This window comes from Pituophis catenifer, unplaced genomic scaffold, assembly GCF_029215685.1.
Source record: "Pituophis catenifer annectens isolate HBS135680 unplaced genomic scaffold, rPitCat1.0.hap2 SCAF_2, whole genome shotgun sequence".
Taxonomy (NCBI): domain Eukaryota; kingdom Metazoa; phylum Chordata; class Lepidosauria; order Squamata; family Colubridae; genus Pituophis; species Pituophis catenifer.
The window spans coordinates 44,800,684-44,813,799 of NW_027256882.1; the positions used below are offsets into that span (position 1 = coordinate 44,800,684).

General features: G+C 38.1%; 1 protein-coding gene across 5 annotated transcripts in view; it reads left to right on the forward strand.

Annotated features, from left to right (window-relative positions):
- QRICH1 (glutamine rich 1) overlaps positions 1-13,116 on the forward strand; it is a 30,557-nt gene that overhangs the window by 9,019 nt on the left and 8,422 nt on the right. For all 5 annotated transcript variants that reach the window (XM_070936793.1, XM_070936798.1, XM_070936795.1 and 2 more), the window contains exon 3: positions 5,762-6,784. In XM_070936793.1, the coding sequence (XP_070792894.1) occupies positions 5,762-6,784 (1,023 nt within the window). The remainder of the gene's footprint in view (positions 1-5,761; positions 6,785-13,116) is intronic.

Sequence of the window (13,116 nt, forward strand, 5' to 3'; positions counted from 1 at the left end):
CATTCCAAGAGGAATTTACCCGGGGTTAGATCATCACATTGCAACCTCTTGGTGACAGTGAAGGGGTGAGAAAGAAGGTTCTCCAGCTCTTTTGTTTGTGTCCACTGGCTTGCAGTTAATGCAAGATTTTCATTGTCCATTTCTTCTATGAAGTCTTTAAGTTCAAGCAAACGCTTCACCATTAAATAAGTGCTTCCCCAGCGAGTTGTTTGATCCAAAATGGCTCCTTTTCCTGCACGTCTTTTCAAAATTGCATCTGTTTTTGGGGCCCTGGCTGCAACAGTTACTTGCCGTAATTTGCCAATTAATGTAGCTGCATGGCGATCTTTTAATCCATCTCTTATGGCAAGTTGCAGTGTATGAACAGCACATCGCATATGATGAATAGTAGCAAGCTTCAATGCTTCTTCAACAAAGTTGTCTAAAAAAATGTCAGCATTCTCTTCAGTTTCTAAACTTTCTCTAATACTTGCAGAGCTGTCTTCCTCTAAGTCTAATATCTGTTTGATACCTTCTTCATCTGCCTTCATCTTCTCAATTGTGCTCAACATGTTAGAAGCGTTATCTGTCACAACACATAAAATCTGTTCCTTTTTAATTTCAAAATCTTCTAGAACACCCTCCACTAACTTCTGAAGGTAATCACTGGTGTGATGTGCCTGAGTGTCCTTTACTCCGAGGGTCCGTGTTATTGTTTTGTTATTTTCATCCACAAATCTAACATTAATAGCGAAATAATTGACTCTGTGACGTGTGCATGCATCCATTTTAAGGAAGACAAAACGTCCTTTCATAACTTTCTGTAGTTCTTCCTTTTTACATTTGGCCTCCTCAATTATAAGTTTCCTTATACTTTCTCTTTCCAGAGAAACACCAAGTTTTTTTGCCATTTCTCCATTTAGGCCTAAAAAGGCTGTCTGTGAAAAGAAGGATAGTGGTACACTATTCTTTACTACCATTTCAATAATGTGGTGTTTGAATTTTTCTGGTGTCATCCTTATGGTAACTTTGTCAGATATAAAGAATTTTCTTATTTGTGATTGTTCTCCAGTAGATTTCTGAACGTTTTTTGTCACAGAAGTAGATGCAATGTTTTCATTGCTATCTTTCTCATTCACGGCTTCTAACACTTTGGGATGAAAACGCTGTAAGTGTCTTTTCAAATTTGATGCTCTTGTAGGTGCATTTTTATTAGGCCCACTGAAACTGCTAATTTTTGCATCACATTGTTTTTCACCATCATCATCTTTTCTAATACATTGGCACACGTAATGTTTTCCATCACTTGATAATGCAAAGTGCTCATAAACAGTAGACTTTGTTGTGTTTGTTGTTAGCAGTCTTTTTGCCATTGTTTAGGATGCCTCTTTCCCTAAAATATAAAATATGTTATACTAACTGGCATATAATTAGATTTTTAATATCAACATACACAGTCTTGTAAGTTGTACGTACATGGCTTTATACAAACAAATAAGCTATATATCCCAGCACTAAACCTAGACATGATTTGTCCTATACAATATAAACACTTACAGTTGAATCCAAGAAGCTGTTCCACCAAGTTCTTCTAAGCCAGTGGTTCTCAACCTTCCTAATGCCGCGACCCTTTAATACAGTTCCTCATGTTGTGGTGACCCCCAACCAGGGGTGGGTTCTAAATTTTTTTACTACCGGTTCTGTGGGCGTGGCTTATTTTGTGGGCATGGCTTGGAGGTTATGTGACTGGGTGGGTGTGGCTAGCTGGTCATGTGACCGGGTGGCCATGGCTATGTGTATAGAGGGCTGAAAAAAGTCATTTCTGACAGGTCCTCGCACTTTTGACTGGTCCTCACACTTATGACCATCCTCACATTTATGCCCGTGCAGCATTTTTAACAACCATGTCACTCATTTCACAACTGCTTCTCTTCACCATGGTGACAAGATAGGGCAAAAACGTAAAATGTGAGGACAGTCGTAAGTTCGAGGACTGGTCAAAAGGGAGAGGACCAGTCAGAAATAACTTTTTCAGCCCTCTGAGTAGTCCATATACATAAAAGGATACAGCAATAGAGAGGGATGAAGGAAGGGAAGGGAAATTAGAGTAGGAGTGAGGGTAAGAGAGGGAGGAAGAGAGGAGGAGAAGGAGAAAGGAAGAGGAAGTAGGGAGGAGAAGAAGAGGGTGAGGAAGAGAAAGTAAGAAGGAAAGAAAAGAGAGAGGTGGTAGGTTTGAGGAGAAAGATTGCTGTACAATAAAAAAGATGAAAGGGAAGAAAGCCAACCCCAAACAAATATAAAGATATTAAGATAAAGAATGAATTGTTAAACTTTAAAGAATAAAAGAGAACAAATATGAATAAATAACAATAATTAGAAACACACATACAAACATACAATGTATTTTCTTTGAACAGAGTATTTGGCCGGTTCATAAATTTAAACAGTGTTTAGTCATGTTTAAAGTTTAAGCTAACAATCAGAGTTACAAGTTTTTATAGCCTTAGCTGAATGACAGCAGTTTTTCCAATGGTTTACAGCTTCAGTCTTGAACTATTGACCCTCCATTCCCTTCACTTATGCAAGTGTCTCTAGTCCTGCAAAAAACATATTTACTTAATCCCTTATCAGTGAGAGGCTAGGTTACCCATGGGCGCTGCGTTCCCTGTAACAGCAGAACACAACACTATGGAAAGTATAAGTATTGCCACTCCTAATTGTGCGTTGCGTGCCTTATAGTGAAGCACATGAAAAGCATGCTTCTTCACGGTCACTTAACGTGTTCATTTTGCGGTTACGTGAGGCACTGCATGCATTGGTCTTTATTCTTACAGTAGAGAAGTCATTAATTATAACTTTTTGTGAATTGGGACATTTAAACTTGCTTTTTTTAAAATTCCAATCTAAATTTAGTAGGAGTCGGAGTCGGAGTCGGTGCATTGTTTGCCGACGCCGACTCCGACTCCGACTCCAGGTACCCAAAATTTCCTCCGACTCCGACTCCTCGACTCCGACTCCGACTCCGACTCCACAGCACTGAACTGAACTTCCTTGTTTTTTTTTTCCTTAACATTTCACTTCTCATCCAAGATGCTTCTTCAGTTCTTCAGAGAGAAAGAAGTACAGAAATATAAGGCAATATTTTGTAATCTAAACTCTGATGGTTTTTAAATTGTAAGATTCCAGTTGCATTGTTTATAGATCATATGAATAAGTTGAACAATATTCTGTTTGCTAATGATAAGAATTGTAATGAGAAAATATGTTCTGCCCAAATAATGTTAGAACTTCTTTCATTTAATTTGCTTCAAAGGGCATTTACAATAGAAATCGCAAAGGGCATTTACAATAGAAATAGAAATCACAGAATATGTAGGTGCCCTTGACATTTACTTAAAACCAACAATAACTAGGCATAGCACTGCGTATTCTTACAATACTACAGAGAATTCTGATTTTAGTTGTGCTGCCTTGTTTGGATACTACTTAATTACCAGAAAAGTAGCTTCTATGTAGCATTTATAATAGTATTGTAAGTTTTTTGCTGTACAATACTGTATAATACAGTACAAAGAAAAGTAGTAAAAATTGTATTTGCAGGCAATGGCAAACTGGATATAAGGATGATCCATATAGGTTGATTGTTGCCAGCTGGCTTTTGTTGTCAGTGGCCATAGATCAGGGGTCCCCAACCCCTGGGCTGCAGCCCACTACCAGACCGAGGCCTATTTGGAATTGGGCCATGTGAGTGGCTGGCATGTGCACACGCACACAACTTACACAAGCGGCAGGCTTGCGGGCACTCATGCACATACACGCCAGTCCACTGCTCTTGTAAGTTGTGCACACAGGCTGGCCCACCATTCATGCAGCACAGTTCCCCTCTTCACACACCCCCGGCGGGGCCACCAAGCTGCAAAGATTGGGAACCCCTGCCATAGATTGCACACCTAACAGTTTAATTTGTGATTTATTTAATATTTATGTAAATGAAGACTGTTGGCTTGTTTTTTTAAGGAAGTTACAGTCCTCAGCCATACTTCTTTTTCGTTTATGACTATCTTATTAAGACAAGTCAAAGTATATTGATTTAGCGATGCCTATGGATGACTTCACTTTGAGGTTTTCTTCTTTCAGATGAAAGGGCTTTAATAAAGCTAGAAATAAATTTCTTTTGATTAAAAAGTTTATATTCTATTAGAATTTATAGTTCATATAAATACATTTAAATATGCATAAATTTTAATTATATAAAGCTATATACATTATATTAAATTATATAATGTATTTGTAGATATATAATTTATATATACATTTCTCATTGCTTATAGATTGCAGGATTCAAAAACAAAAGCTGTCAAGTTTTTTGAACAGTATTCACAATTAAAGTAAAAGAAGCTGCAATAATGTTTTTCCTTTATGGCATAGACTTGTGGAAAACATTTTAACTGACTTATAAAATAGTTCATATGAACAAATAAATAGCATGCTCTCCTTGCTTGATTATTAAGCATGGACTAAATTAATGCAAAAGAAAATATTTGAATTTCTACAAAACTTCCAGTGTCCTGTAACAATGCATTTGTGAATGCCAGCTTTCTTAAATGTTGCCATCGAGGAGTACAAATTTAGATATGAACAATTCTTATCCCTAGCTTCCTCTTCTTACATTTAGGTTTGAGTTATACATTGGAGGCTTCTTGTGTCATCAGTTTTTCCATCTGTTCTATCATGTACAGCAGGATAACTTTACTTCATATGTTGATGCAGTCTAATATCCATGTGAGAGAGGGAGTTTAATTGTTGCTAAATTGTTTTTGCTTGAACGCTGAAGTGGCTGAAAGCTAATTGGGCAAGAACAGCTTAATGTTATATAAAATATATAAATATATTTATATATATAAAACAAATATGAAAAACAAAAATTAAAATGATCAACTTAATTCCCTGCCCCAAAAAAAGCCAAAGGGGAAAATGATACCACATATTCATCAAATGTCAGTGTGTTCCTAAATTACATTTTTTTTAAAAAAAAAAATGAATTTCTAACATTACAAAATGCCATTTTTTGGATTAGTAATAAAATTGCCTTTAAAAAATACAAATAAGTTATCCAAGAGTATTACTATTTTTCCAGTTTCTCTAAGCAAAACGCATGCCTGACTTAACCGTAACCCCTCAAAGAAAGTTAGATTTCAAAGTCTGTGAACATGACGTTAACATCTTTTAATAAAATCTCCATAAATCTACATTAAAATATTCAAAATTGCTAGTGATTTATAAGATCAAATCAGTAATCTTCCAAACTTTTTACATTGCCAAAAACAATTCTAATATAATTATGTTTATGCACATCCAATTAGGTGTTTTTGGCGTATTTCTAAACAGAGGTTTTCTGCTCCAGAGTGCTTGCTGTTTTTAAGGTCCTCAGAGGAATGTTCGAAGAAGAAAATATTTTTTGGTGATACCTTAAATGTTAAGGATCGAATTGACTATTTTTGAGTAGTGATTCTTGGTCAGTGAGATGCTGATCTTGTATTGGGGTTGCGTGGTGGTCGTATACTTGTAATGCATTTTTTTTTCCTTTGTGATTCTACCAAGATGTATTAACCATTTTTTTTTCCTTTATGGATACTCACATGTAGTTGCTCAGCTGATTGGATGCCTATTATATTTAAGTCCTAATCCTGGTTTATTCATTTATTTGATAAGCTTCCAACCCTCAAAACGTCTCAGGGATTTTGGAGTTGATATACTAACTGCTCATGTGTTGCTTTTGCAGGTGCAGGTTCAAGTTCAGCAGTCCCCTCAACCAGTGTCCACCCAGCAGCTCTCTCCTCAGCTCACTGTTCACCAAGCCTCAGAGCAGCCAATACAAGTCCAGGTGCAGATCCAAGGCCAAACACAGCAGCAAGCATCCCAGACAATACAGGGTCAGGCCCTTCAGAGCCCCAGCCCTTCTCAGTTACAGGCGGCTCAGATCCAGGTGCAGCACGTGCAGACTGCTCAGCAAATCCAGGCTGCAGAAATACAGGAGGAGCACATACAGCATCAGCAGATCCAGGCCCAGCTTGTGGCAGGGCAGGCGATTGCTGGAGGACAGCAAATCCAAATCCAGACAGTTGGGGCACTTTCTCCTCCTCCATCTCAGCAAGGCTCACCACGGGAAGGCGAACGTAGGATCAGCACCGCCAGCGTCCTTCAGCCAGTAAAGAAGCGCAAAGTGGATATGCCTATTACTGTGTCCTATGCTATTTCAGGGCAGCCGGTGGCTACAGTTCTGACCATCCCCCAGGGCCAGCAGCAGAGTTATGTGTCCTTAAGGCCGGACTTGTTAACGGTGGATAGTGCCCACCTGTACAGTGCCACCGGGACCATAACTAGTCCCACTGGGGAGACTTGGACAATCCCTGTTTATTCTGCCCAACCACGCGGTGACCTACAGCAGCAAAACATTACCCATATTGCCATTCCTCAGGAGGCCTACAATGCCGTCCATGTTAGTGGCTCCCCAACAACTTTGGCCACCGTGAAGCTAGAAGATGACAAGGATAAGATGGTGGGAGGTGCCTCAGTAGTGAAAAACTCTCATGAGGAAGTAGTGCAAACTCTTGCCAATTCCCTTTTCCCAGCACAGTTTATGAATGGCAATATCCACATTCCAGTGGCAGTGCAAGCAGTGGCAGGGACCTACCAGAATACAGCACAAACGGTTCATATATGGGACCCACAACAGCAGCAGTCCACGTCACAAGAGCAGGCACAGCAGCAGCAGCAGCAACAACAATTGCAAGTTACTTGCTCTGTAAGTAAGCTATCTTTATGAGGCAAGCCTCTGCAGGGTTGAATAATTGAATACGGGCAGGATTGTCTGTCATCTCTGTAAAAGATAACAGTTTTAAAGCGAAGACTTGTCTACTTAATGTGTTCTGAATACTTAAATTCTGTGCTTTTTAATATATTTTTATCCACGTTTTAAATGCTGTTCTTCAAAAAAATCAATGGGAATATAATTATTGAAATGCTTTTGTCCAAATTGTTAGTGCAGCCATGCTTGGAGTACTGCAGGAAGAAAATAACATCAAAATTAATAAGGAGTCCAATGGAAAGGTTGCAATAATTGAGAATCTTTGCCTTGGGAAAATGAGGAAAAATTTCTGAAGCATATACCATTTTACATGATTTGAAGGAAATGGATGCGGGGGGGGGGAATTGCCCCCTTATAATGATACATTTAAAATACAAATATATTTTAAAGTGGTTGGATTTCTCCAGCTTTTTCAATGCAGTGGTATTCTACCTTTGCTAGAAAGAAAAGTTTAGTATGGCTTATATGGCTTTCCTAAGTAGAACTATTACCAATCTACAGAATTGTAGAAACATTTTGGTGACATATTTCATAAATTACACTAGGTAGAATTTTTAAACCAAATTTTCTTGAACAACCATGGTAGGCACATAAACCACACTAAGCCATTGATATGTGTGCTAACTACAATTTGTTGAAGGAAACATACTGGTAGTTAAAATTTTTGGCTAGTATTAATTTTTGTAAACGTATTCCCTTATTTACCTTCAGAATGTTCCTACAGTGACTATAACCAAAATCATAGAATCCTCATGCAGAAAAATTACACACCTACACTTTGTTTTAGATTTAGAGAAGCTTCCTGGATTGAGCAGAATAATCTCAAAAGTTTTTTGAACTACTATTTGGTTGTTTGTATGTCTGACTTTTAGAAGGCCACATTCTATATGCCCATGATGTTGAACCTATGACACACGTGCCAGAGGTGGCACACAGAGCTCTCTCTGCCATTGCCCCAGGTCAGATCTCTGTGACGTTTCTTTCGTGAGCTTCTGTTTCCCTACAAACGATAAAACAAGAAATTCATGAAAGAAAAAGATCTTGCCTCTTGCTGTGCTGCTGGTGTTGGATGCCCTGCCTCCCGCTGGCCAGCTGGTCTTCAGGTCTCTGCTGCACGTGTGCACATGCCCATGCATGCATGCACTCATGACCATGCATGCGTGCATTCGCACGTGTACCTTTCAGTTTGGGCATGTGCACGGACTTTGGGGACTCAGTGTCTAAAACGTTGGCCATCACTGCTATATGCTGTCTGCCCTTGCTAATACTTAACATTTGAAAAGTTTCTACATTACAATAATGGTTGAGAACTTGTAGTCACCCACAAACTACTGGGTTATAGCCTTTTTGTGTATTTTTCATAATTTAGATTCTTTCTGATTTAGTAGGTTTCTTCATAGTGCTTACTGTACTATTAATTCTAAGTTGGTCCGTTTTAATAAAGGGTAGGTAAGTAAAAGGCAAGTATTCTATAGTTTTTTTCTAATGATGAATGTATATATGATCATTGATAGAGAACTCCTGTAGTTTGATAAATCTCTGCCTTATTTGGCAACCTGGAATGGCAGATTATGATGCTTATAGAAAATGTTGATTATTTTTAATACAAAGTTAAATAAATTTACAAAGAATTTTAATTTGAAGTATGAATGTTATGAAATGGTATAGGGCACCTTTTAGACACTTGAGTGGCCAAACTGCGTGCGCACACATGCCCAAACTGAAAGGTGCGTACATGCATGTGTGGGCATACGTGGGCATGCGTAGCAGAAACCCGAAGTCCAGCTGGCCGGTGGGAGGCATAGTATCCCAACACCAGTAGTGCCACAAGAGGCAGGATCTTTTTCTTTTCTGAGTTTCTGTTTCGTTGTTTGCAGGAAAACAGAAACTCACGAAAGAAACGCCACAGAGATCTGACCTGGGGCAACAGCGTGCCACCTCTGGCATGCGTACCATAGGTTCGCCATCACGGGTATAGGGTTTCCTTCCTGAGTACGGGATTGGACTAGTAGACCTCCCAAGGTTCATTCCAATTCTGTTGTTCTGTTATGATTTGTAAAAGGAAACCATTCCTCTTGTTTTGGGGCCATATATGGATACTTACAAAGTGCCTTTTAATATGTTAGTATTCAGCCAGGCAATAAAGTTCTTTTTGCTTGTTACATGTTACATAAATGTTCATTACAATATATCTTGGTAAAATTTTTCATAAATAGGCATTATAAAAGGCAAACTTATTCATGAGGGGCCCTTGGTATTCTTTGAGCTTGGTTGTTTTCTTGCAGATGTTTCATTACCCAAACTAGGTAACATCATCAATGCTAGTAGGAGGGGGGGTTGCTCTCCGTTTATATTCTAGTCAGTGACATGCCTTGTCTTATTAATGTTAGAACTGAGGTCTTCTTTTGGCAGTGAGGAATCCTTAAATTCCCTAGCTTTTCTTCTTCTGTAGCTTTTGATCTAAAAAAAGTAGTTACTTAAAATGAATAATTAAACAATGTAAATTGTAGTGGAATAGATACAGGCCTTTTTATCTTTTAAAAAAAGGCCTGTATCCCAAGTTTGAGACACAACCTATTGCCAATAGGTGAACAGATAGTTTAGGAGGAAGTGACAATGCAGAGGTCATTGTGGCTTGAAAAACATTTTGTCACTTTAGTTGAAAGGCCAACCCTTCCCCACTCCCAAGTTCAACCGTTATTGATTTACCCCGCCACCCCCAAACACTACTATTTCTGGAATTAAAATTTTAAGAGCCGAAAGGGACATTGAATTTTTCCAGGCCAGATCCTTTATGCATCTAAACTTTTATAGAGAAAGAAGGTTAATGGAAAATGGAATATTGCTTTCCATCTGATAGAATTGCTTTCCATCTGATAGAATTTTAAAAGTATTTTTGCTGAAAGTTAATTCATATGCAGGAAAGATGGGAAATTGCTGTGTGTACGAGCTTTCAGTCCTCAATTTTGAGTCATTCCAGAGCATCCATCCAACTGAGGAATAGATATAACTGTTAAAAAAAAACTACAGTACAATGAAAAAGTTGATTACTAAGGCCTAAGACAATAACTTTCTTAGAGAAAAATCTCTGTAGTCACTAAGAATCAATACCAATATGATGGACATAATCAAAGACAACTTTAGTAGTCTAGACACATTTATATAAATAATAGGCCAAATTCTTGCTGAAACCTAAACCTTGCTGGTAGTAATATCTGCTCTGGGAAATTGCAGATAGTATTATGAGAGGAGGAGGAAGTCATGCTTATTGTATCCACCAATAGCACTCAGCAGCTCTTTTTAGGCAGAGCCACTGTGAAGAATATTATGGTTACTTGGTCACTTAGATCCATTCCTAATTGTAGTTGAGTGGGAGGTCTGACCAAGATATTTGAGACTCAGTATTGTAGTATGAGTTAGGATACGTTTGAGCCAGTGATTCCTGAGGAGATGGATAGGTTTCTGTACCCTGTTAGTTCAGCCACCTCTTAATTGGGCCCAAATCCCTCTTGGGTGTTAAGGTGGTCAGGAAGCTAACTAATTGGCCTTGGAGGGGGACATGCTTTTGGTCTTGTAGGAAGTCCTCAAGAGGACCAGTCTTGGACCGAACAGTTTTAGACAACTATGGTCCTACCTGCAATCTTCTCTTTTTAGGGAAGGTTATTAAGATTGTGGTCAGCTTGCAGAGAAACGGAAGGAAGCAAATTATTAAGACTCATTTCAGTTGGGTTTCAGCTTTAATAGTGCTTACTGATAACCTGTGTGAAATTGGGCTGGAGATGGTGCATGGGCTTCAATATTGCAGCAACCTTCAGTTCTATTGTTCACAATATAGATAGTTCTCAACTTACTACAGTTCATTTAATGACCATTCAAAGTTACAACAGCACTGAAAAAAGTATCTTATGACCATTTTTCACAGTTATAACCTTTGCAGCATCTACATGATGTGATCAAAATTCAGATGCAATTGGTTCATACTTATGACCATTGCAGCATCCCGGGTCATGTGATCCCTTTTGCAACCTTCTGACAGGCAAAGTCAATGGGGAAGCCAGATATACTTAGCAGCCAGGTTACCAACTTATCAACTGCAGTGATTCACTTAACAATTATGGCAAGAAATGTTGTAAAAGGGGACAAAATTCACTTACCAAATCTCTCCCTTAACAACAGAAATTTGGAGCTCAATTGTGGTTGTAAGTTGAGGACTATCTGTATTTTTAAACCAGTAGTGGGAATTGGGGGCAATTTTTTTATGGTGGTTCTCTTCGTTTCATGGCTATTTCCAATCAGTGTTATCAGAGACGAAAGGTCACCCTTCACTTGTCCTATATGGGCTGCCATAGGGTTCACTGCTCACTCCTCTCTAGTAACAGCCACATGAAGTTGTTCTGGTGAATCTGATCATCTGTTTAGGGTTTAATATCAGTATGTCGCTGATGAATTATATATTTCATCCCCAGGCTACTAAGAATCTACCCTAGTGTCTGGAGGCTATGTAGGCCTGGGTGAGGAGTAATCAACTCCACTCAATCCTATCAGGACTGAATGGCTGTGAATATTAGGGCCTCCTGGAGCCAAATATTTTTCACCCATATTCTTGGATGGAGTAGTGCTTCCCCGTTAAAAAACCATGCACAATCCTTGTGTAATCCCAACTCCTGTTTAAAGCTTAAAAAAGCAGCTGATGTTGAGATAAACTTGTCTAATATGAAATGTGTAAAATTAAAGGTAAATTGTTAAAGCTTAAGATTCAGAAATTTATTTATTTATAAATTATAAATTTATAATTTATAAATTTATAATTGAATTTATAAATGGATATAAAAATGAATTAAGGTTTTCTTCTTTAGGAAATTAAATTGGTGGTGATATAATAGAATAGTTCTGATCAAGATACTAGAATTTATGTTTAAAAAGTTTTTTTATGTTCTGATTTTTAATTTTAAAAGATGTAATGGGAAATTGTGAATGGAGTTTCTTTTTTTTCCTTTAAAAAATGTAAGCAATTGTACCTATCTGTGACCAGATCGAGACTTCGCTCTTGAAAGATATATTTTATGTTTATGGTGGGGAAAAAAAAATACTTTTCAAAAAAAAAAAAAATCAGTTGTGACCAAGGGAACCTTTACACACACAGTTCTACCAGTAGCCTTGACTATAGCAATGTGTTCTAAATGGGGCTGTCCTTGAAAGACACTTGGAAGCTTCAACTGGTTAAAAATGCAGTTAACATCGGCAACAGCGGGCATTCCTTGTATGTTTATGTGACATCTCTGCTTCATGAATTGTGCAGTATGCCTCCAAGTGTGATTTATGCTGTTGGTCATTGCTTGTTAAAGCTCTGTATGTCCTAAGGCCAAATCATCTGAGATACTGCCTATTTTAAGTAGTTTCTATCTGCCTGGCACATGCTGCTAGAGTTGGTGCACTCCAGGGTCCTTTGATTAAATAGTGGCATCTGTTGGAAGCCAGGAAAAATCCCCTCTGAAATTTGTGACCACTACACTGTTAGGGTTCTGTAAAGGCCTTGAAAACATGATTGTTTCTCAAGTCTTGAGTTAAGATGGATAGGGCCCCTTGTGAATTTGGTTTTTTTTCTATGCCTTTGCATAGTAACATGTAACAGAATAACACAGTTGGAAAGTGCCTTGGAGGTCTTCTAGTCCAACCCCCTGCTCAAGCAGGAAATCCTATATCATTTCAGACAAATGGTTATCCAACATCTTCTTAAAAACTTCCAGTGTTGGGGTATTCACAACTTCTGGAGGCAAATCATTCCACTAATTAATTGTTCTAACTGTCAGGAAATTTCTCTTTAGTTCTAGGTTGTTTCTCTCCTTGATTAGTTTCCATCTTGCCTTCAGATGCTTTGGAGAATAGGTTGACCCACTCTTCTATATTGGAACACTGTTATCATGTCACTCCTAGTCCTTCTTTTCATTAAATTAGACATAGCCAATTCCAGCAACCTGTCTTCATATGTTTTAGCCTCCAGTTCCCTAATCATCTTTGTTGCTGCTCTTTCCATGTCATCTTGCTTTATACTTTATACTTTATACTGTTTTTATTGTTTATTAGATTATTTATCATATTGTCAGCTGGCCAGAGTAATTTTGGAGTTAGCTGGCACCTAAATTGAAGTAAAATTTATATTAATGGAACTGGAAATCAATTTTACTTTGGAGTATGATTATGTCTCTGTGTTGGAATTGAAAATACTTTGAATACCTCTTGCAATAAAGTTTACTGCATTTTAATTTTTT